Here is a 23,931-nt window from a genome sequence, read left to right on the forward strand (position 1 = left end):
CAGCCTTTTTCCCCCCCTTTCAGAATGGGAATTGTTCATGCATGTCCTAGCTAGCTGGAGAGCCTCAATGCTGCTTTTCAGACAGGCCTGGTGTTACAACTCTCCTGCCTGCCCGGGGAAGCTACATGCTGGCTGCTGTGCCTGCATTATTCCCTCCCGTACAGGCGAGAAAAAAAAAAAAAAAAAAAAAAATCAGACATTACATGAAGAAAAAAAAAAAAGAAAAAAAAAGAAAGAAAAAAAAAAAAAAAGAAAAAGACAGCCCAGTTTCAAAGCATCTGGCGAACCTCCCCTGGCAGCTTGCCAAGCCTCTGCTCAACCTTCCTGTCTCGGTAGAGCATGCGTGCTTTATGCCCAGCACCATGTTTCCATGGTAACACTCTAGGCAGCCCCCGTGTAGGGGGAGAAAGCCTTGTGTTTTCACATAGACAAAAAATACCATCAGCAGGCATGGAGGGAGGGAGGGGAGAAAGAAAAAGAAGGAAATGTTTCTGAACAGCTAGACACAATAACCGTACGGAGCACGTCACTGCTACGACTTCAAAATTTGTATGAAATATTCAAGACTAGAGGGGAAAATAAATAAATAAATAAGACCGGGAACACGATGCATCATAAGTTACGCTGCTCCTTGTCCTTAAAAACTTTGATCGCCAGCTTGTATCGCTGCAGAGGTCTACGGCTAGGGATGAGAAGGTTGTTTGGGGACACGAGAGACCGTCGAGGACAAGACTACGGAGAGATCTTTCATTGCCAGACCGAGGAGACTTCATCATATGATCAGAAATGCAGACACAAAAAGGGGATATACTCGACTCCTACTCAGCAGAGAGGCTGGACTGAATGAATAACAACATGTGCTACTTGTGTGGCTGACACTGCATCGGTGACCATCGCTTTTGCACAATGCAATATATTGGCACAAGAACCCAAAGCGTTCAATAGAAAATTGGTAACTTTATAATAGTGGATTTAGCAGTCACAACTTAAAAAGGTTCATCTGGTATCTAGAGATGAGCGAACTTACAGTAAATTCGATTCGTCACAAACTTCTCAGCTCGGCAGTTGATGACTTTTCCTGCGTAAATTAGTTCAGCCTTCAGGTGCTCCGGTGGGCTGGAAAAGGTGGATACAGTCCTAGGAAAGAGAGTCTACTAGGACTGTATCCACCTTTTCCAGCCCACCGGAGCACCGGAAAGCTGAACTAATTTATGCAGGAAAAGTCATCAACTGCCGAGCGGAGAAGTTCGTGACGAATCGAATTTACTGTAAGTTCGCTCATCTCTACTGGTATCCATTGGAACAGGGAAGGGATACCCAGAAGTAACAAAACTACAACTCCCAGAATGCTTTTGCAACTTCTGGGGAGATTCAGGTTGGGGGATACTGTTGTAAGGCTTTACACTAACTTTAGGTTTATTGTAAAAATCAAGGGTTACTACAACCATACAACAAAGCAGTGTTTGCCCACCAGGGTGCCTCCAGCTGTTGCAAAACTACAACTCCCAGCATGCCCGGACAGCCTTCGGCTGTCCGGGCATGCTGGGAGTTGTAGTTTTGCAACAGCTGGAGGCACCCTGGTGGGCAAACACTACAACAAAGGGACAACTACAGTGGAAGACTATCAGGGCGAGCTGGGAGTATTAGTTAGGCAACTGCTGGAGAACCACATGTTGAGGAACACTGCTGTAAGATTTTACACCAAATTTAGTTGCTATGGGGGAGATTTATCAATGTGTGAGGTAGAAATCATTTCAACCATGTCAGGGCTTTGTAGGTTTCTAAATTTATCAACCGTGCGTAAGCTTGTTGATAAATTTTGCTCAAACACAGACGTTCCTTCATGTTTCTACCGTCTGACAGATTGGTACGCGCACTCCTCGGTGTTCTATATATTTGCGCAAAATCTGTTGCCTTTGCGCAAAGTTTTAATATCTAAACAAAAAATGCGCAATAATAAATTAGTGTGGAAAGCATTTTTCTTTCTACGGTACATGAGCACGTAGAGAACAATCGAAAACATTCTATCAAAAAAGACGCACAAAAAAAAAAACGTAATGACGTAAAGTCACTGCGCAAATTTTTGATTAAAAAAAAAATACACAAGAAAAAAGGAGGTAAAGACAATGGTAAATGTCCCCCTATGACCCTGCAATGAAGGGCAACTGCAGCCGAAGGCTATCAAGGGGACGCTGGGAGTAGTGTTTGACCTCTGGGGAACCATAGGTTGGAGAATGCTGCTGTAAGGCCTTATAGAAAATTTTTAATTTACAGTAAAAGTTGAGGGATCCTACAACCATATTGGAATTCTCAGTTTTGATACACAACACACATTGCAAATCAGCAGGATAAAAAACACATGGGGGGAGATTTATCAAAACCTGTGCAAAGGAAAAGTTGCCGAGTTGCCCATAGCAACCAGATTGCTTCTTTCATTTTTAACAAGGCCTCTCTAAAATGAAAGAAGCGATCTGATTGGTTGCTATGGGCAACTTTTCCTTTGCACGGGTTTGGATAAATCTCCCCCATAGTGTAAATTACAGAGTGCATTCCCATTTAAATAAATGGGACATGGTTTCTGGACTATTACACGTGAATTTAGATGTAAAATGCATGCCCAGATTTAGCACCAACACACAAAAAACCCTAGGGGTACGTTCACACTGCGAAATTCCGCGCAGTGAACATTCCCATCAGTGTGAACGGGTCTTCCGCGAGACCTGTTCACACTAAGGAATTTCAGCGGCGGACAATTACGCAGCTGACATAGTTCCACACAAGGAAAGAACTTGTTCATTCTTTGCGCGGAAGTCCTCAAGCACTGCATAGGCGTGAATTGTGACAGCGCAGTGCCGCGCGGTCCTACCGGCGAAGTATTTTCGGCGGTGGCCGCCAGACGGAATCTCCGCTGGCTGTATTCAGCAAGCAGAGATTCCGCAATGTGAACATACCTTAAAAGGAGTAGTCCAGTAGTGACCCAGTGGTGAACAACTTATCCCCTAAGGCTAGGCGAAAAGTTTGTGATTGCGGGGGGTCCGACCGCTGGGGCCCCCTGCGATCTCCTGTAAGGAGCACCGCACGAAGCGGCGGCCGACACGCACCCTCAATACAACTCTATGGCAGAGCCGAAGTGCTGCATTCGGCAATCTCCGGCTCTGCCATAGAGATGTATTGAGGGGGCGTGTTGGCCGCCGATTCGTGTGGGGGTCGACACCCGCTATCTGGCTGGAGAGCCTGGCCCCCGTACAGAGAGATCGCGGGGGGCCCCAGCGGTCGGACCCCCCGCGATCTCAAACTTATCCCCTATCCTTAGGATAGGGGATAAGTTTTTCACCACTGGACTACCCCTTTAAATGTTGAGTGAGCATAGCCTTACTTTGCACCCATAATGATGTAGCTTCACATCTGCATTATCCATAGTCACACTATGGCCTAGATAACACACAGGATCAGGAGAAAACAGCTGGCAGAGGGCTGACAGAATACAGAAAACAAGCTCATCACAAAATGTTTTTCACATCTCTATATTATTTACGTTCAAGTCACCTATTGCCTTCATATTAGGACACCTCAAGATAGTACTCGGACACATCTAGATGCTCTAATTTAAAGAGTTACTTTGACACTTTACCCAGACACTGGGTGTCAGTCCTGAGACTCGCTGTGATCGGTAGTTTATAAGCTGGCGAAGTATGCGGCGTTGCGCATACTTTTTGCTATGTAAGGGTGCGTTCACACTGCGGAACCTCCGCTCGCTGAATTCCGCGAGCGGAGATTCCGTCTGGCGGCCGCCGCCAGTGGTGCTTCGGCGCTAGGGCTAAGGGCACTGAGCCGTCACCATTGACTGTTTTTGAAAGCTCGCGGAATCCACGCAAAGAATGAACATGTTCTTTCTTAGCGCGGAACAAATTTCAACGGCCCATTCACACTAATTTTAAGTTCACACCGCAGAATTCCGAATTGTGAACGCACCCCAAGTCAATGCTAGTGTTTCCCAACCAGTGTGCCTCCAGCTGTTGCAAAACTACAACTCCCAGCATGCCCGGACAGCCAGTGGCTGTCCGGGCATGCTGGGAGTTGTAGTTTTGCAACAGCTGGAGGCACAAACACTGGTTTCTGCAGTGAAAAAGTCAGATCCGGCAGCAAGCTGGGGAGTGGTGTGTGATATTCACCTGCTTATAACTAGCAATCGCAGCGGGTCCCAGTCCTATGATCAAAGCATTTTACATGTCTAAAGTTTATTTTTTTTAATTATAATGACAGTAAGGCTATGTTCACACTTCTGAATGTCCACATGGGAAAATCTCCGAGCAGACATTCCACAAACTGCAGGCGCCGCTACGACTGCACGGTAATGCTCCATCTCATACACGGCTATCCATTCTGTGCGGAGTCCGCAGAAAGAATAAACATGCTTGTTCTTTTTTGCGGACATGGAAATCGGAACTTCCATGCCGGAAACATCAGGTACAGAAATTCCACTGTGTGCACAAGTGCAGCAGAATCCTGCTGAATTCAACAGGACTCTGCTGCAGTGGAGTCTCAGTGCCAAATTCGGAAATTCTGACGTGTGAACATGGCCTAATGCTTTTAAAGGGGGTGGAAAACTTTTTTTTAAATCAACTGGTGCCAGAAAGTTTAACAGATTCGTAAATTACTTCTATTAAAAAAATCTTTATCCTTCCAGTACTTATTAGCAGCTGCATGCTACAGAGGAAATTCTTTGCTTTTCGAATTTCTTTTTTGTCTTGTCCACAGTGCTCTCTGCTGACACCTCTGTCCGTGTCAGGAACTGTCCAGAGCAGCATAGGTTTGCTATGGGGATTTTCTCCTGCTCTGGACAGATCCCGATACGGGCATCAGGTGTCAGCAGAGAGCACTGTGGACAAGACAAAAAAGAAATTCAAAAAGAAAAGAATTTCCTCTGTAGCAAACAGCTGCTAAAAAGTATTGGAAGGATAACTATTTTTCATAGAAGTAATTTACAAATCTGTTTATCTTTATGGCACCAGTTCATAAAAAAAAAAAAAAAAAAAAAAAAAAAAATATATAATAATAATAATAATAATAATTATAAGTTTTCCACCGGAGTACCCCTTTAAGGAGTGACCAACGTTATAGACATCTATAGAGGGTCTCAATGAATGCCAACCACAGGTGAAAGGGTAAACAAAGCACAAAACAAAGCATGTTACACAATAAAATATACCAATGTTAATGGGTTGCAGCAAGCTTCCAATTTCTCATTACTTTTCAGAAGGAAAAACTCTGGACAATTCCACTTTCTTTGATACATTCGGCCCGTTTATAGTTGACTTTAGCCACAGACCATGTCTTTTGCTTTATGGATTGCGTCTTATTAGGCTGCATCTGTTGCCAGCCAAGAACAGAACATCCTTTCTCTTCATTTACAGCAAATTAATTCACAGTGATCAAACACCTCACCTGCGAACATGTTTAAGTAATAGAGCATCCACTTACACAGCAGCAATAAACCTGCACTATTACACTAACATAGTACTCAAGGTTGGGAATAAAGCTGCGATCACACGGCGGTCTAGACCCGGGAAGGGGACCTTCTTCTCTCGTCAAAAATAAAAACTGACTTTAAAAAAATAAATAAATAAAGGACAATAACAGATGCAAATGGATGATATCAGTTTGTATCAGTTATTGTTTAAATAATAAACTAAAAAAAAGTTTTCTTTTGTTCTGAGAATGCTCAGAAGTAAAAACGAATTAAGAAACGGATTGAAAAAATGGATGCAAACGATGACATTAAAGGCTCCTCCGTTTTCCATAGACTTCAATGTTAAATTTACTTTATCTGTTTTTTTCTTTTATTTATTTATTTTTTGACGGAAGAAAAAAAATACCACATTTGTCATTTTTTCTGCCATCAAAAAAACGGAAATGAGTGCAGACGGGTGCAAATGGATGTAAACGGATTGTAAAAAAAAAAAAATCCCATTGACATGAATGGGATTTTTTTTAAACCGTTTTTTAATCCATGTACAGCCTGAAAGAACTGAACCGAAATGGGATAAAAAAGGGAGCAGACGGCCTTGTGAACACAACCTATCCTGGAGCCAAACACTAGTATATTTATATAAAAAACTACATCAGACATATACCATGGCATGCCCATATAAATTAAAGGGGTACTCTGGTGGAACTATTTTTTTTATTTTTAATCAACTGGTGCCAGAAAGTTAAACAGATTTGTAAATTACTTCTATTAAAAAATCTTAATCCTTCCAGTACTTATTAGCTGCTGAATACTACAGAGGAAATGCTTTTCTTTTTGGAATGCAGGGCTCTCTGCTGAAATCTCTGTCCATTTTAAGAACTGTCCAGAGCAGCATATGTTTGCTATGGGGATTTTCTCCTACTCTGGACAGTTCTTAAAATGGACAGAGAGGTCAGCAGAGAGCTCTGTGTTCTAAAAAGACAATAATTTCCTCTGTAGTATTCAGCAGCTAATAAGTACTGGAAGGATTAAGATTTTTTTTAATAGAAGTAAATTACAAATCTGTTTAACTTTCTGGCACCAGTTGATTTAAAAAAAATATAATAATAATAATAATGTTTTCCAGTGGAGTACCCCATTAAGTGTCCCATGTACTTCTTCATGCTTCTGCTTCCTTTCTTCATACAGTTGTCGGTCACCATAGTCTCCTGGTTGCACACTGTATATATTTTGGGTTTCTGACCTGCCGGGTGAAACCTCCAGAACGTGTCATTAGTTGTACATCTGGAGCAGAACAACTTGTAGACCACTGGGTTACATCTTCATTGTCTACACTACATCCGAAGTTATCATATTCAGCAGGAATCCTTCACTAGAGGCATCTATGGACTCCAGCAATGTGCTTGGTACTGACTACAGAAAACATTGATAAAACTTTGTGAGGATGTATACAGCCAGAGAACTAGTGGATTGGCAACTATACCTATACAACAGGGCAAATAAAGTCGCCCTGTCCTGACATCTCTCCTGGGCAGCATTAATCAATTATGTAGCTTGATCGGTGGTGCATCACCGGTACAAGAAATAATATCCCAGTATAAAACATTTCCCCCATAATGTTACCTGGTTATTGTTAAAGGGGTACTACTGTGGACATTTTTTTTTTTAAATTTATTTTATTTTTTTAAATCAACTGGTGCCAGAAAGTTAAACAGATTCTTTTTAGATTTATCTGATGTCATGACCACAGTGCTCTCTGCTGACCTCTGCTGTCCATTTTAAGAACTGTCCAGAACAGGAGAAAATCCTCATAGCAAACAAATGCTGCTCCGGACAGAACCTAAAATTGCTGTCTATTTTAGGTACTGTCCGGAGCAGCATTTGTTTGCTATGAGGATTTTCTCCTGTTCTGGACAGTTCTTAAAATGGACAGCAGAGGTCAGCAGAAAGCACTGTGGTCATGACATCAGAGAAATCTAAAAAGATAAGCATTTCCTCTGTAGTATACAGCCCCTAAAAAGTACTGGAAGGATTAAGATTTTTAAATAGAAGTAATTTACAAATCTGTTTAACTTTCTGGCACCAGTTGATAAAAAAAAAAAAAAAAGTTTTCCACAGTAGTTCCCCTTTAACAATAACCAGGTAACATTATGAGGGAAATGTTTTATTGCCACGGTAGTACCCCTTTAAAGGATTCTTACAACTAGAGTAGATGTGTATGAATATGTATGGATAGGTACACAGTATACATGTCTAGTTCTGCCATTTGGAAGAAAATGACGGTATTTTTCTAAAGTATCACGGTATTTTTTTTTTTTTTTTTACATTGAGACTTGCATTGAGGTGGCGCAGCGGAACTAAATGGGCTTTTGGAACTAAATGATCTGAACACTGGGGCAGTGGAGTACCCTTCTAAATAGATGTAACAAACAACCCTACAGCCTCCAGCTGTTGCAAAACTACAACTCCCAGCATATTGGACTATATAGTAGTGTATAGTATAAGTCAGTGTTTCCCAACTAGGGGTGCCTCCAGCTGTTGCAAAACTACTACTCCCAGCATGCCCGGACAGCCAACGGCTGTCCGGGCATGCTGGGAGTTGTAGTTTTGCAACAGCTGGAGGGCCTACTGTAGGTATAGTATATTATACAGACTTCTGTCCATCCCAGAACCCTGACTCACCTCCCCAGTTGCTGCAGGGACCGTCCGGGGAGGGTGGTCCGGGCCATCCATCCTTCCTGTAGTGTCCGGCGGCATTCCGGGTGAAGGGTGAACCGGTCCGGGCTGTCCTTCTCCGGGGGTCCTCTTCTCCACTCCGGGCAGGCTCCGGCCTAGTAAAGCTGCATAGACGCTGCTGCACAGTGACGTCCGTGTGCAGCGACGCACCTGACGTCATGGCGTAGCGGCGTCTATGCAACGTACTAGGCCGGTGCCTGCCCGGAGTGGAGAAGAGGACCCCCGGAGAAGGAGGACAGCCCGGACCGGTTCACCCTCCACCCGGAATGCCGCCGGACACTACAGGAAGGATGGATGGCCCGGACCACCCCCATTACGGGTAAGTTTAATTATTTTTTTTATTGACTCAGAGGGTGGGGGAGGGGCCCGACAGGTATAGCGGTATGGGCAAAAGTCCATACCGTGGGAGAAAAAAAACAAAACGGTATTCGGTTCATACCTGTATACCGCCCGGCACTAATCAATAGCATTCAAAAAGGTGATGGAAGATTATGCCGAGGGCTCATGTGAAAGTACGCAATACAGCACCCATGGGGACAGCATGCCTCCGATTTCATATGGAACCGTAAAAGTTCTTATCCGCCATTATCCGCTCAAAGTTTTGCTTCTAAGGGACAAAACCTCTAATACATTGTGATTCAAAATAGAGATGAGCGAATTTACAGTAAATTTGATTCGTCACGAACTTCTCGGCTCGGCAGTTGATAACTTTTCCTGCATAAATTAGTTCAGCTTTCAGGTGCTCCCGTGGGCTGGAAAAGGTGGATACAGTCGTAGGAGACTCTTTCCTAGGACTGTATCCACCTTTTCCAGCCCACCGGAGCACAGGAAAGCTGAACTCATTTACGCAGGATAAGACATCAACTGCCGAGCCGAGAACTTTGTGACGAATCGAATTTACTGTAAGTTCGCTCATCTCTAATTCAAAACAAAGCGGGAAGTGATCATACCCTGTACGCCAGTTTTCTGGTATACTAACGTCACATATTTTGAGTAAATGGCGTTTAGCTGAGGGAGACATGGCATCCTGCAGCCTGACACATTTCCACTATAATTTACACCAATTTGTTTAACCTTTGACCCATTGAATTTAGACGAGGATATGAAATTAAGTTACACCCAGAGAGACAAAATGTGTTTACAGAAACTCTATACACTGGTGTAAAAGAAAGCTTTCTCTGACATAATCGATCCTGCAGGATATGCCCACTAAGCCGGTCACTGGGTGAGGTAGGTCATTGCTGCAGTCAGTGATTGGCGGTGCGGGCATTCCCTGCTGCATCAAATAGGTAAAGGAAGCGGTGATTAGATGTAGTTCTGGGTTTACACAGAAACTTTTATTAAAGGGGTATTCCGGGCAAAAACATCTTATCCCCTATCCGAAGGATAGGGGATATGATGTTTTTGCCCGGAATACCCCTTTAAGCTTTTTTGGCCAGGAAAAAAAAAAAAAAAAAAAACACCACCACGAAATAGTCCCCTAATTTTTCACTTCCAGGATCCAGTTTTTGTATAGTTGTATTTTTATTTTTTCAGTAAAAGTTATCAGATTCTTTCATCATGTGAATCAAAAATTTCTATTAAGATGTAAGGGCAGTAAAAAAATGCCATTATTAAATACACAATTTTTTCCCCTCCGATTGGTGTCTATGGGAGGAAAACCACCAAAAATGTCATACAAATATAAATAAATAAAACCACAACTGAAAAAAAACAAAAAAAAAAAATATAACTCCCACCCATTTCTTAAAAATCCACCATCTTGGAATGTTATATGTCTCTATGGACTCCCAGCATATGACCAGTGTTTTTTTGGCCCAATACAGCAAGTATGGCATTTTTAGGGGATTTTTTAAAAATATTTACCAAAACACCAAGTGTAATCCATAACCCAGAGTCCATTATAAAAATAAATAAATAAATAAACCCTCTCATTATAGCCCAGACCAACTGTGTAACCGCTGTAGGAAATGGAGTGACAATGGCCCAGATTTATCAAACTGTGTGAGAGAAAAAAAATAGTGATTTTCCAGCAGCAACCAATCACAGCTCAGCTTTCACTTTACATGAGCTCGTTAGCTGAGTTGTGATTGGTCGCTGTAGAAAAGTCACTAATTATTATCTCACACAGTTTGATAAATCTAGGCCAATGTCTTTATATAGGGACCAGCAGAACTACTGAACTCCTCACACATACAACAAGAACCAAACTCCTCAAACATACAAGAACCAAACTCCTCACACATACAACAAGGACCAAACTCCTCAAACATACAACAAGAACCAAACTCCTCACACATACAACAAGAACCAAACTCCTCACACATACAACTTAAATTATATCAAAGCATGTCTATAAAGCTCAAGGTAAGATTATAACTACGTCAGGTGACCAAGCAGCCACTAGTCCTGATGTGCAGTGAATTCCTGACAGTCTAGTGTTCTCACCAATAGATATCAATCCAGATAGGGCGCAGGATGGAATTCATGTGATATGTATTATAAGGCTTTGTAATATCTATAAACCTCTAAGCATTGTCACGGGAGAGAAATATATATATATATATATATATGTATACATACACACATATACACATATACACACACACATACATACACACACAGTGACCCCCCAGACCTACGATCATTTCAACATACGATGGTCTCTCAGAGGCCATCGCATGTTGAAGGCAGCATCAACATATGATGCTTTTGTATGTCGGGGCCATCGCATAAACGGCTATCCGGCAGCACAGACTGCTTCAGCTGCCACCGGATAGCCGTTTACGGTGCCCCGTGTGGTCCGCTGACTATCACTTAACTGTCCTCGGGGCTCTGGCGCGTCCTCTTCGGGATCCCCTGCATCGTCAGCGCTCTCCATCGTCGTCCTCGCGTCACTGCGCACGCCGTCCCGTCATCCAATAGGAGCTCCGTGCATAGTGACGTGATGGCAGCGACGGAGAGCGAGGATGCCGGGGAAGCAGAGGGGACACCACGGGGACAGCGATGGAGGGTGACATCCAGGGCAGCGGTGACTGTCCGGAGCGGCGGGGACACGCGAGAATAACCTCAATATCAGTGGTCTTCAACCTGCGGACCTCCAGATGTTGCAAAACTACAACTCCCAGCATGCCCGGACAGCCAACGGCTGTCCGCGCATGCTGGGTGTTGTAGTTTTGCAACATCTGGAGGTCCGCAGGTTGAAGACCACTGTCCTATACTTTACATTGCACGGATCCCTCAATTTACGATATTATAATATATCTATCTATCTACACACACACAAAAAAAGACGACTCAAAAACGGGCAACAGCCCAACATTATGTATTGTATGTACGTGGAATGTACACTTCATGTCAGTAATCCCAAGGAAGAACATCAACCTCCCTCCAGCCTGAATTACCTGATAACAGGAAAAAATAGATGCATGCAACAGCACAATACCTCAGTCTGCTTAGCTCTTGCTACACTATAACATTCTACTGTATTTACAATCTGACAGGTCCTCTTTATATTCCATATGAAATCAAACAAACATGGAGAGGTGCTATTATACTATAACAGAGTTGAGGTAATGACGAGGCACTCACCTCAGCTTCATCATCCTCTTTGTTCCGTTCGCCATCGCTCGCCTCTGCATCCCCATCGTCTTCATCACTGCTAGAAGACTCCAATATTTCACTTATGTCCATTTTCCAGCTGCTCGGTATTGTCCGTGAATTGAAAAAAGCTATGGCTTCCTTTATACCTAAAGAAAGGGGGAAAAGATGTTTAGCCACAATTTTCCCATTTCAAAAGATTCATCTTTTCTACAAAGTGAGATTTCCATACAAAGGCTATGACAATACCATTATTCAAAAATCAGCACTTCGGTCTTACAAGGATTCAAAAAAGTGCAAGGTGATAGATGTAACCCTATAAAACAAGCTTAAAGGGGTATTCCGCCCCTAGACATCTTATCCCCTATCCAAAGGATAGGGGATAAGATGTCAGATCGCCGCGGTCCCGCTGCTGGGGAGCCCTGGGATCCCCGCTGCGGCACCCCGCTATCATTACTGCACAGAGCGAGTTCGCTCTGCACATAATGATGGGCGGTACAGGGGCCGGAGCATCGTTACGTCACGGCTCCGCCCCTCGTGATGTCACAGCCCGCCCCTTTCAATACAAGTCTATGGGAGGGGGCGTGGCGGTCATCACGCCCCCTCCCATAGACTTGCATTAAGGGGACGTGCTATCACGAAGGGCGGCGCCATGACGTCAAGCTGCTCCGTCCCCCGTATCGCCCGTCATTACGCACAGAGCGAACTCACTCTGTGCTGTAATGATAGCGCGGTGCTGCAGCGGGGATCCCGGGGGTCCCTAGCAGCGGGACCACGGCGATCTGACATCTTATCCCCTATCCTTTGGATAGGGGATAAGATGTCTAGGGGCGGAATACCCCTTTAAACCCACAGAATCATGACAACCCATACTTATAGACCAGCGTTTTCCCAAACAGGGTGTCTCCAGCTGTTGCAAAACTAAAACTCCCAGCATGCCTGGACAGTCTTTGGCTGTTTGGGCATGTTGGGAGTTGTAGTTTTGCAACAGCTGGAGACAAACTGTTTGGGAAAACACTGCTACAGGTCAAATTATGGCAAACTAACCTCTAAGAGTTGGTGGGGGATTTGAAACCTCATCCTCCATTAGCCAAAGCTGCTACAGAGTGTTTCTCTCCCTCACAGGAACTCCATAATGTAATACACTAAACACATTCCCCTGCTGCATTAGGAGACAGCAGGAGGCATCCAACAACTGGACCCCAAACATCAGATCACCAAAACCACTAATGAGATGGTCTATACCAATCATGAGGAGTAATGTTTTCCCCGAAAATAGCCCCTTTAAATTATGGAAACTTTAGCTTTGGGGTCTTTTCTAGAAATAAACCATAGGTAGAAATGTGGTCACAGCAAATTTAGAAGGCCCAGATAGTGGGAAATAAATGCTGGAATTTTATTCCACCAAAATAAGTTTTGGCAAACAGTAAATCACAAGCTTTCCCTGTATATGGAAATAAAATGATCCGTACAATCAAGATGGCATTGGGAACAATTATTTAGTTACCTGGCATCTCCGCATTTTCCAATTTTAGCGCCTCCATGTCATGCTCTTGAATATCTTTTCTTGCAACTGAATGGCTAAATAAAAAAAAGTGAAAATAAAGTGTATATCTGAGCATATTAAGCAATACAGAAAAAAACACCACATTTGTCCTTAGGCTTAGTTTATATCCGCATAGGAGCTTCTTCCAGAACAAGAATGGAGCTGCACTGTTTGTTGCCCGACCGACACCAACGGGTCCCATTGACTTTAAATGGGGCCCATCGTGTTTCCCTCTGATGTCCTTTGTTTCTTAGGAGGTGAGGGGGGGGGGGGGGGGGGGGAAACCAGACCTGCTGTATTATTCTTCTCCACTCAACTCCCAACATTAGAATAGAATCTGAACAGAGCTCCTTGAATGAGCTCAGATGCAGATGTTTTTTTTTTTTTTTTTTTTTTTATCTCTTATACTCACAAATTGTTAGGTTTTAGTGATGGAATGATTCTTTAAAGGGGTACTCCGGGGGAAAACTTTGTTCTTTTAATGAACTGGTGCCAGAAAGTCAAACAGATTTGTAAATTACTTCTATTAAAAAATCGTAATCCTTCCAGTACTTATTAGCTGCTGAATACTACAGAGGAAATTCTTTTCTTTTTGTAACACAGAGCTCTCTGCTGACATCACGACCACAGTGCTCTCTGCTGACATCTCTGTCCATTTAAGGAACTGTTCAGAGCAGCTTATGTTTGCTATGGGGATTTTCTCCTACTCTGGACAGTTCCCAAAATGGACAGAGATGTCAGCAGAGAGCACTGTGGTCATGATGTCAGCAGAGAGCTCTGTGTTCCTAAAAGAAAATAATTTCCTCTGTAGTATTCAGCAGCTAATAAGTACTGGAAGGATTAATATTTTTTTAATAGAAGTAATTTACAAATCTGTTTAACTTTCTGGCACCAGTTGATTAAAAATAAAAAATAAAAGTTTTCCACCCCTTTAAAAGGTACTTGAGTTTTTTTTTACTTTTGGCCATGTCCTAGATAGATGTCATAAGTTTTGATCAGTTAGAATCTGGTTGTTTAACCTGATTGCTAGAACTAGCTGGGAGAAGTGCGCGGCTGAGTGGTGCTTCTCCCATTCCCTGTGCACGCCAAGAGGCAGCCCCATTAAGTTACAGGACATGTTTAGTGTGGTCTTTTTCTCTGGCGATCAGTGGGGGGTGGTTAATCAGCAATGGCCGCATGCAGTGGTCAATGGCCATATGTTTTTACTGCAACTTCAGCAACAACTTGCGACCTTTGGCCAATGCATGAGCTCATGGTTTCATAAGCAAGCGATGATCTCGATTGAGTAACCCCCTGCCCCCGTGTCTCAGATGTTATACATCATAGATGGTACCAAGGCGGAAGTGAAGGGCCACAGAGCAGTTAACATATCACTAGGATATACGATCACTTATTATGGGGGGGGTGACTCTCCCTGTACAGCTGCACTGCTATATGTATCATAATTATCTGCACAAATCCCTTTATTAAACCCGTTAGCTTTTTCTACTCTGTTTTTTAGAAACACTGCTAATGGAATGTAACAAACAAAATGAACATTTAAAGAGGTTATGTCCTTCCTGCAATTTTACTGTGACCTGCCCTGTAGGCTCTTGCCTAATACAATGGTTGAAGAACCATGTGACTGAATCTGACCACAAGGTGGCACTATTCTTCCTGATACAGCTATAGATTATGTGATTTTACAGAAAGTCACAGAAAACTGCCTCTAAAATAGAAAAAAAAATTATGTAAACCTAAAATGGCAAATTTCGGCCAGAATATAAGTACCCATATTTCTTTTTGTTAAAAAAAAAGTCATACCAGGTAATACATAAAAAAAAAAAAAATATATATAATATATAATATATTATATATATTAATATATATATATATATATATATATATATATATATATATATATATATATATAAAAAAATCCCAAAATAAGCAGCACATCGAGGTAATTGAAAAGATGTAGGTAGGGTGCACGCATGCTGGAGCCACGGTCCACTGGTTCCTTAATGATAATCGTAGTAATATGCAGCACACCAAAATCAAGTGCAAAGTGCTTTTTATTCCATGAGGTACAAAAGCGACGTTTCGCCGGCCTCACGCCAGCATTCTCAAGAATGCTGGCGTGAGGCCGGCGAAACGTCGCTTTTGTACCTCATGGAATAAAAAGCACTTTGCACTTGATTTTGGTGTGCTGCATATTACTACGATTATATATATATATATATATATATATATATATATATAGTTAGGGCAGTGTGCTGAAGACTCAGCCTCATATCTGGGCTCTTTTCCAGCAGAAACATCTTGGCAAAACAGACCTAAAAGATGCGGTCATGACATCTTTGTCTATGAAAATCCTTCTACAATGATGGGGGTACTTCCTCTCTACTAACACAAATACCAACATATGCTATGTATTCTGGCATCTAACCGCATGCTGCAATATGCACGCATGTTCTCAGCACGTGGATATAGAAAAACTAAAAGTACAGGGCTATTGTGATACTAATACTGCAGAACTATAAAAAATTAAATATGGAAATATTGCCTAGGGTGACCGAAAAATTCAACGCATTTCAGTTTTGCCAGGGAAGCTTCCCAAATAAAAAATAAAAAGCGCTGTTTCCAAAACACATCAGAAGTTTTGGACTCCCTGAGCTTCCATCGAAAGTGACGTGATCTGTACTTTTTATCAGTGCCACTTTGTGTATCTCTATTGAACACGGTATCTGAAGGGTCAATGGCAGACCTCAGCACGATCGCTGATGTCCGCCGTTACCTGATAGCAGCCAGGACCTGCAATGCATGATACGAGCACCAGTCCAGAGCTCATGCCATGTACAGGATGTAATTGCACGTCCTGGTGTGTTACCGTATTTTTCGCGGTAAAAGACGCACTTTTCTTCCTCAAAACTGTATACGGCGAATACACCCCTATCGCGGCGGTCCCTGCGGCAATCAACGGCGGGGAACCGCGGCTAATACAGGACATCACCGATCGCGGTGATGCCCTGTATTAACCCTTCAGACTCGGCGATCAAAGCTGACCGCCGCGTCTGAAGGGAAAGTGACACTAACCCGGCTGTTCAGTCGGGCTGTTCGGGACCGCCGCGATTTCACCGCTGCGGTCCCGAACAGCCCGACTGAATAGCCGGGTTAGTATTTACAGGACACCGGGAGGGACCTTACCTGCCTCCTCGGTGTCTTCTCCGTTCAGGGATCCCCTATATGGCCGGCGCTCTCCTTCCTCGTCATTACGTTGTCGCGTACGTGCGTTGGCGTGCGTAACGACCTGATGGCGGCGACGGAGAGCGAGGATACCCGGCCGGCAGCAGAGATGTTCCGGAGCGACGGGGACATGGCGACAGCGATGGAGCGACATCCAGGGCAGCGGTGACTGGTCCGGAGCGGCGGGGACACGTGAGTATTACCTCCTCCTGCAGTGGTCTTCAATCTGCGGACCTCCAGATGTTGCAAAACTACAACTCCCAGCATGCCCAGACAGCCGTTGGCTGTCCGGGCATGCTGGGAGTTGTAGTTTTGCAACATCTGGAGGTCAGCAGGTTGAAGACCGCTATTGGGTTCAAAATCTTTATTTTTTTTAGATTTTGCACCTATAAATTGGGTGCGTCTTATATGCTGGTGCGTCCTATAGGGCAAAAAATACGGTAAGTACCAGGACACCAGGAAGTACATTTAGATCCTATGTCGTTAAGGGGTTAATAATAAAGCAGGTGATGCAGAGACATTCGTGTGCATATCATCTTGACCAATGGCAGAGTTAAAATAGGGGAGTTTCATCAAGGAGCAGGCTTTCCGCAAGCTACTAGTTACCCCCCTGCTATCGACTGACTGGTCTATCCGTATCTGTGTACAGAGAGACCAGTCAATCAAAAGCAGTTCAACAAGGTTAAGGCTGCAGAGAACCCCCTCTTTTAAGGGGTACTCCGCTGAAAACATTAGACGTTAGATTGCGGGGGGTCCCAACATCTCTGGGCTGGCGGCGGCCACAACACAGAAGTTTGCAAATTCTGCGTTTGTGACGTCACGCCCCCTCTATTCATGTCTATGGGAGGGGGCGTGACTGCTAGTACATAGCCATCGAACCTCCTCCCATAGACATGAATGGAGGGGGCGTGGCATCTTGCATCGCCAATCATCGAGCATGGAGTGGAGTTCGCTCCATGCACCGAATAATGGGTCAGCAGAGATTGCGGGAGTCCCTGGCGGCGGGACCCTGCGATCTAACATCTTATCCCCTATCCATCAATTTTTCGGATCGCTCAAAACTCAAAAAAATAATAAAAACCACCAGCAAAAAACGTCAAAGTTAAAACCCACATGGCGTTTTTGTTGGCGTTTTTTTTACTCCCATAAACTATGGGAGAAAAACACCAAGATTTTCCTGAAAAAAAACACCAAAGTCTCAACAAGAGGTCGTTTTTGAAAAACTGTCTAGGAGCCAAAAAGAGCTGAAAAACACCCAAAGGATTAAAAAAACGCCAGGTGAATCTGGCATTTTGCAGTTCATTATTGACTGGCCGCTGCGTTTTTTTTTCACAGAAAAAACACCGTGCGGCAAAATGGGCATTTTTATCGACGTTTTTGCATGAAAAACCTCAGTGGAATCCTAGCCTTAATGTGTACAGGAGAATATTGAGGCCATGCTTTGACCTGTGCAGAGGCTACTGTGCAGGGAGGAGGTAAACTGAGTATTATCTATTATACATGATGGATCTTATACAGGCATTACCCGTCATTGAGATGACTGATAAAGATCATTAGGCAGTGTCAAAAGTGCTAGATTTTAGGGTTATTTTTTTTTTATAAGACATGATAACTCAACAATTGTAAGAAGAGATGATAATCACACACAAACAAACAAACTTCTTATACTAACTGTCCTATAACTTAATAGACACTAATTTTAACAGGACTTACAATTTTGCATCCGCGAAGGATCGGACTAAACACTGGTCTTTTTTCACAGATGTATCCTCACTGCAACTAGGAGAAACAACCTGAAGCAAGAGAGGGGCGACAAAAACATACATTTACAGATATGCAAAAAATATATATTTTTACTTCTTTTCATTGCTCAATTGGTTTGACATATCAAATGAGATGAAATGGCGCTGTAGCCCCTTTAATCTGGCAACAGCTGCAGACATCAGCATCAAGACCTCTACCTTTCCCAATGCCTGACATTGCTCATATGACTTGACAGACTCCTCTTCTTTATTTGTTATGCACAACAAGGTTCAACAGAGAAGGGGTAATATGGCAACATATAGCTGTCTCTGGTTTTGTCTCCTAGTACATCAGTACATAAAACGGATTAATCACAAATAGGGGTGGTGGGGTATCTGGGACCTTTAACCTGTACGCCCTGCGCCTGCGATATAACGGGTCAGTCTAACGGCAGCTAACGGTAGACAAGGCTAATACCGGACATCATCTCATTTAATCAAAAAATGTACGGCAAACCCAAAGAATAATTGTTTTAGGCAAGAAATCAAAATGTGCAAAATTGTGGTTTTCATTTCAGAGGGTTTCGTTTTTACCCTGTACACTTTACAGTAAAAATCACGTGTTCTTTATTCTGTGGGTCAATACGATTAAAATGATACCCATAGCTAGATGCTTTTATATTTTTTGTACTGCTTAAAAAAAATCTCAAACTTTTTGTACAAAATCAGTAATGTAGAAAAGCCCTATTTTGACCACCTAAAACTTTTTCATTTTTCCGTATGTAGGGCGGTATGAGGGCTAATTTTTTGTGCCGTCACCTGTATATATATATATATATATATATATATATATATATATATATATTTATTTATTAGAGATGAGCGAACTTACAGTAAATTTGATTCGTCACGAACTTCTCGGCTCGGCAGTTGATGACTTATCCTGCATAAATTAGTTCAGCTTTCAGGTGCTCCGGTGGGTATGAAAAGGTGGATCCAGTCCTAGGAGACTCTTTCTCTCCTAGGACTGTATCCACCTTTTCCAGCCCACCGGAGCACCAGAAAGCTGAACTAATTTATGCAGGATAAGTCAACTGCTGAGCCGAGAAGTTCGTGACGAATCGAATTTACTGTAAGTTTGCTCATCTCTAATATATATACTGTATATCCTTTAGATCACTTTTTATAAATTTTTTAAAATAAAATGTGACAAAAAAGCAGCATTTTTTTACTTTATTTTTTCTGTTTATGCCGTTCACCGTACGGGATCATTAACATTATATTTTGATGGCGATACCAAATATGTTTATAAATGTATTTATTTTTTTAACGCTTTTTGGGGGCAAAATGGGAAAAAGGGATAATTTTCCGTTTTATTGGGGGGGAGGGGATTTAATTTTTTTTTAATTTTTTATGTCCTCATAGGGGACTATCTATAGCAATCAGTTGATTACTAATACTGTTTAGTGCTATGTATAGGACATAGCACTGATCGTTGTTATCTGTGATCTTCTGCTGCGGTCTGCTCGATCTCAGACCAAAGCAGAAGACACCAGTAGACGGAAGGAGGCAGGCGAGAGGACTACTATCCGCCAGTACGGATGATCAGATCCCCGCGGCAGTGCTGCGGGTGATTCGATCATCTATTTTAACATGCGCAGTGCCGCAGATGTTGAGATCTGGCATCTGAGGGGTCAATGGCGGACATACGCACAATCGCAGATATCGACCATTACCGGCAGGTACCCGGCTGCTGTTAGCAGGACATAAATGTACGTCCTGGTGCGCTAAGTACCAGGACATACATTTACGTCCGTGGTCTTTAAGGGGTTAATAAAAAAAACTTTATAATCACCCCCCCTTTTCCCATTTAAAAAAATAAATAAAAAAAACTGTAAATAAACATATGTGGTATTGCTGCGTGCGTAAATGTCCGAACTATAAAAATATATCATTAATTAAACCGCACGGTCAATGTCGTACATGCAAAAAAATTCCAATGTCCAAAATAGCGTGTCTTTGGTCACTATTTATACCATAAAAAAGATCAAAAAAAGTCTGATCAAAAACAAAAATGGTTCCGATAAAAACTTCAGATAACGGCGCAAAAAAAAAAAAAAAATGAGCCTATAAAGTTATAGGGAATAGAAGGGGACATTTTTAAACTTGTGGTTATGGTAGTTATGGTTTTTATAAGTATTTATATATTTATATATAAGTAGGGGATCATTTTAATTGTATGAACCTACAGAATAAAGAGGTGTCATTTTTACAGAAAATGCACTGCGCAGAAACTGAGGCCCCCAAAATTAACAAAATGGTCCTGAGACCTATCACCGCCACCGCTCCCCCCCCGCCACGCCACGACCGACCCCCCGCACCGGTCCCATTGCCTCCCCCATCCCCGGTTTTATAATTACCTGTTCCCGGGGTCCACTCCACATCTGGCTCCGGTGGCGTCCTCCTGAACTGTCACTGTGCGCACTGACGGTGACGTCACGTGTCATTGCGCACAGCGTAACGCAGGACGCAGCAGGAGCAAGTAGTAGCGTGGGCTCCGGGAACAGGTAATTATAAAACCGGGGATGGGGGAGGCAATGGGGCCAAGGCGGTGGGGAGTGCGACGCGGTGCGGCGGGTCGGGGGGGGGCACGTGGTCGCAGTGCGGGGCATTATCAGCAAGGTAATTGCCGATACCGATAATCGTCATTATCGGACGATAATATCCGCCATGCCGATAATTGGTCGATCACTAGTAAGGACCAAACTGATCAGCGTCCCCCGCACTACCTGCCAGTACCGCTGGTTAGTGCGGGGGGAGAAAGCTGACAGTTTTCCTTTAAATTTTTCTCCTCTCAGCTTAAAAAAATAAATAAATAATATGTCAGCCGTGGTGCAATAGGCTTTGATTTCCCAACTCAACCTTGATAAATAGGCTTTTTCTAGATAATTCCAAACAAAGAAAAGCAGTGCAGCCCAGACAGGATGCCAGCTATGCCTGCTATACTAAACTGCTAAGACAGGGCTGCCCGCGGACAGGTGCCAAGCCAACTTCACAGAGGCAATATACAGAAGTTACAGAGAGACGGCTGTTTCCACAGAAGTCAGAAATACGTCGCTAAAGACCAGATTACAATGTAAGTATTTACAGCACTTCTACCAAGTTCACAGTGCAGCGAGCGATCACCGGGAGCCACAATTACTACATGTAGGATACCTACAGTTTATTAACATCCTACACTACTGTCCATGTACCAGCACCTTACAAATACCACGACTATGTACAACATTTTTATACTACACATGGACATCAGAACTAAAATACACAAACTGGAGCTCAGCTATTATTTATATCAGTGTTTCCCAACCAGGGTGCCTCCAGCTGTTGCAAAACTACAGCACCCAGCATGCCCGGACAGCCTTCGGCTGTCCGGGCATGCTGGGTGTTGTAGTTTTGCAACAGCTGGAGGCACCCTGGTTGGGAAACACTGATATAAATAATCAACTGATCAACAGACTTTAAAAGGGGTACTCCGGTGCCAGAAAGTTAAACAGATTTGTAAATTACTTCTATTTAAAAAAAAAAAAATCTTAAATCCTTCCAGTACTTATTGGCTGCTGAATACTACAGAGGAAATTCTTTTCTTTTTGGAACACAGAGCTCTCTGCTGACATCATGACCACAGTGCTCTCTGCTGACATCTTTGTCCATTTTAAGAACTGTCCAGAGTAAGAGGAAAAAACCCATAGCAAACATATGCTGCCCTGGACAGTTCCTAAAATGGTCAGAGATGTCAGCAGAGAGCACTGTGCTCGTGATGTCAGCAGAGAGCACTGCGTTCCCCCCCCAAAAAAAAAAAATCAATAAATAAATGCATTTATTCTGTAGTTTTCTGCAGCTAATAAGTACTGGAAGGATTAAGATTTTTTTTCATAAAAGTAATTTACAAATCTGTTTAACAATCTGCCACCAATTGATTTAAAAAAATAAAATTAATTAATAAAAAAAAAATTAAAAAAAAAATAAAAAAAGTCTTCCACCGAAGTATCCCTTTAATCTAACAAGAAGGATTTACTAAGAATTCTGGGTCAAATTGTGTTAAAAACACTGGCAAACATGCCAACTTATTATGCATTTCAAACACTTGTTTTATCTCACTGAACAGTTTTAAAAAGTATCTGGTAAAAAGGGATTGTTTTACAATAAGCCAATCAAAAGGTAGATCAAGCAAGAGAAAATGCCCAACATGCTTAGCAGGATGCGCCAAATTTATCACACAGCGTCCTCCACCGTGATACGTTTGAGACAGTCCCTGCCCGCCTTTAATTAATTTTGTTTTTCTAAACTTGGGACAATAATAATAAATCTGTCCCACTATTGGGCACAGTGCTGTCTAATATAACAAACCGTTAAAGGGGTACTCTGCCCCTAGACATCTTATCCCCTATCCAAAGGATAGGGGATAAGATGTCAGATCGCCGGGGTCCCGCTGCTGCTGCACCCCGCTATCATTACTGCGCAGAGCGAGTTCGCTCTGCACGTAATGACGGGCGATACAGGGGCCGGAGCATCGTTACGTCACGGCTCCGCCCCACGTGACGTCACGGCCCGCACCCGTCAATACAAGTCTATGGGATGGGGCGTGGCAGTAGTCACGCCCCCTGCCATAGACTTGCATTAAGGGGACGGATTATGCATTAATGAGGGGCGGAGCCATGACGTCACGCTGCTCCGGCCCCTGTATCGCCCGTCATTACGCACAGAGCGAACTCGCTCTGTGCTGTAATGATAGCACGGTGCCGCAGTGGCGATCCCCGGGGTCCCCAGCAGCGGGACCCCGGCGATCTGACATCTTATCCCCTATCCTTTGGATAGGGGATAAGATGCCAGGGGCGGAGTACCCCTTTAAAAATTTAATTTAAGGAAAAAAAAAAATAATACACAACAGTCCTTCTAATTTCTTGTAATATCCAGGTCGTATTCACATGTGTGTATTCCAGACACAAGCAACATAGTGATTTATGATGTTAGTTCAGACCATGAGACATCCCGTCGGGCAGGGACTTACATTTGTGTTACACACACGTGAAAGGAAAGGAACTCCAAAGCCTTATAGTGGCTGAAAACAAGCTGCAGCCAGGCATATATGGTGGAATCTTTTGTTCCTCTTTATTAAATCAGATTTGTATAGTGAAATAAGGAGAAATACCCATTTGGCCAAATAGTTAGCTTTTGGTTCCATTCACATCATATTCTAGCACTGCAAAACACTAATTCACACAAAACATGTGTATGTCTCACAACTGGAGTCCTGGACAGATGGGTACTGTATGGCAGCATGTGTACGCGGAACATATAGAGCAGTGTTTCCCAACCAGGGTGCCCCCAGATGTTACAAAACTACAACTCCCAGCATGCCTGGACAGCAAAAAGCTGCCAAAGGACATCCAGTTTTGCAACATCTGGAGGCACCCTGGTTGGGAAACCCTGATATAGAGCATGATGTGAACAGAGCTTGAGGTCTATACAGGCAGCACAGTCTGACCTGGTGTGAGATTTATAATGTGTTCAATGAATAAAAGCACCAGCCATGTCCAATGCCATCAGTTTCA

General features: G+C 43.1%; 1 protein-coding gene across 4 annotated transcripts in view; it reads right to left on the minus strand.

Annotated features, from left to right (window-relative positions):
• ARID4A (AT-rich interaction domain 4A) overlaps nucleotides 1-23,931 on the minus strand; it is a 95,529-nt gene that overhangs the window by 32,121 nt on the left and 39,477 nt on the right. For all 4 annotated transcript variants that reach the window (XM_056544990.1, XM_056544991.1, XM_056544988.1 and 1 more), the window contains exons 9-11: nucleotides 18,291-18,370; nucleotides 13,314-13,387; nucleotides 11,798-11,955 (exon numbers count right to left, since the gene is read on the minus strand). In XM_056544990.1, coding sequence (XP_056400965.1) covers nucleotides 11,798-11,955; nucleotides 13,314-13,387; nucleotides 18,291-18,370 — 312 coding nt within the window. The remainder of the gene's footprint in view (nucleotides 1-11,797; nucleotides 11,956-13,313; nucleotides 13,388-18,290; nucleotides 18,371-23,931) is intronic.

Source organism: Hyla sarda, chromosome 11, assembly GCF_029499605.1.
Source record: "Hyla sarda isolate aHylSar1 chromosome 11, aHylSar1.hap1, whole genome shotgun sequence".
Classification (NCBI taxonomy): Eukaryota; Metazoa; Chordata; class Amphibia; order Anura; family Hylidae; genus Hyla; species Hyla sarda.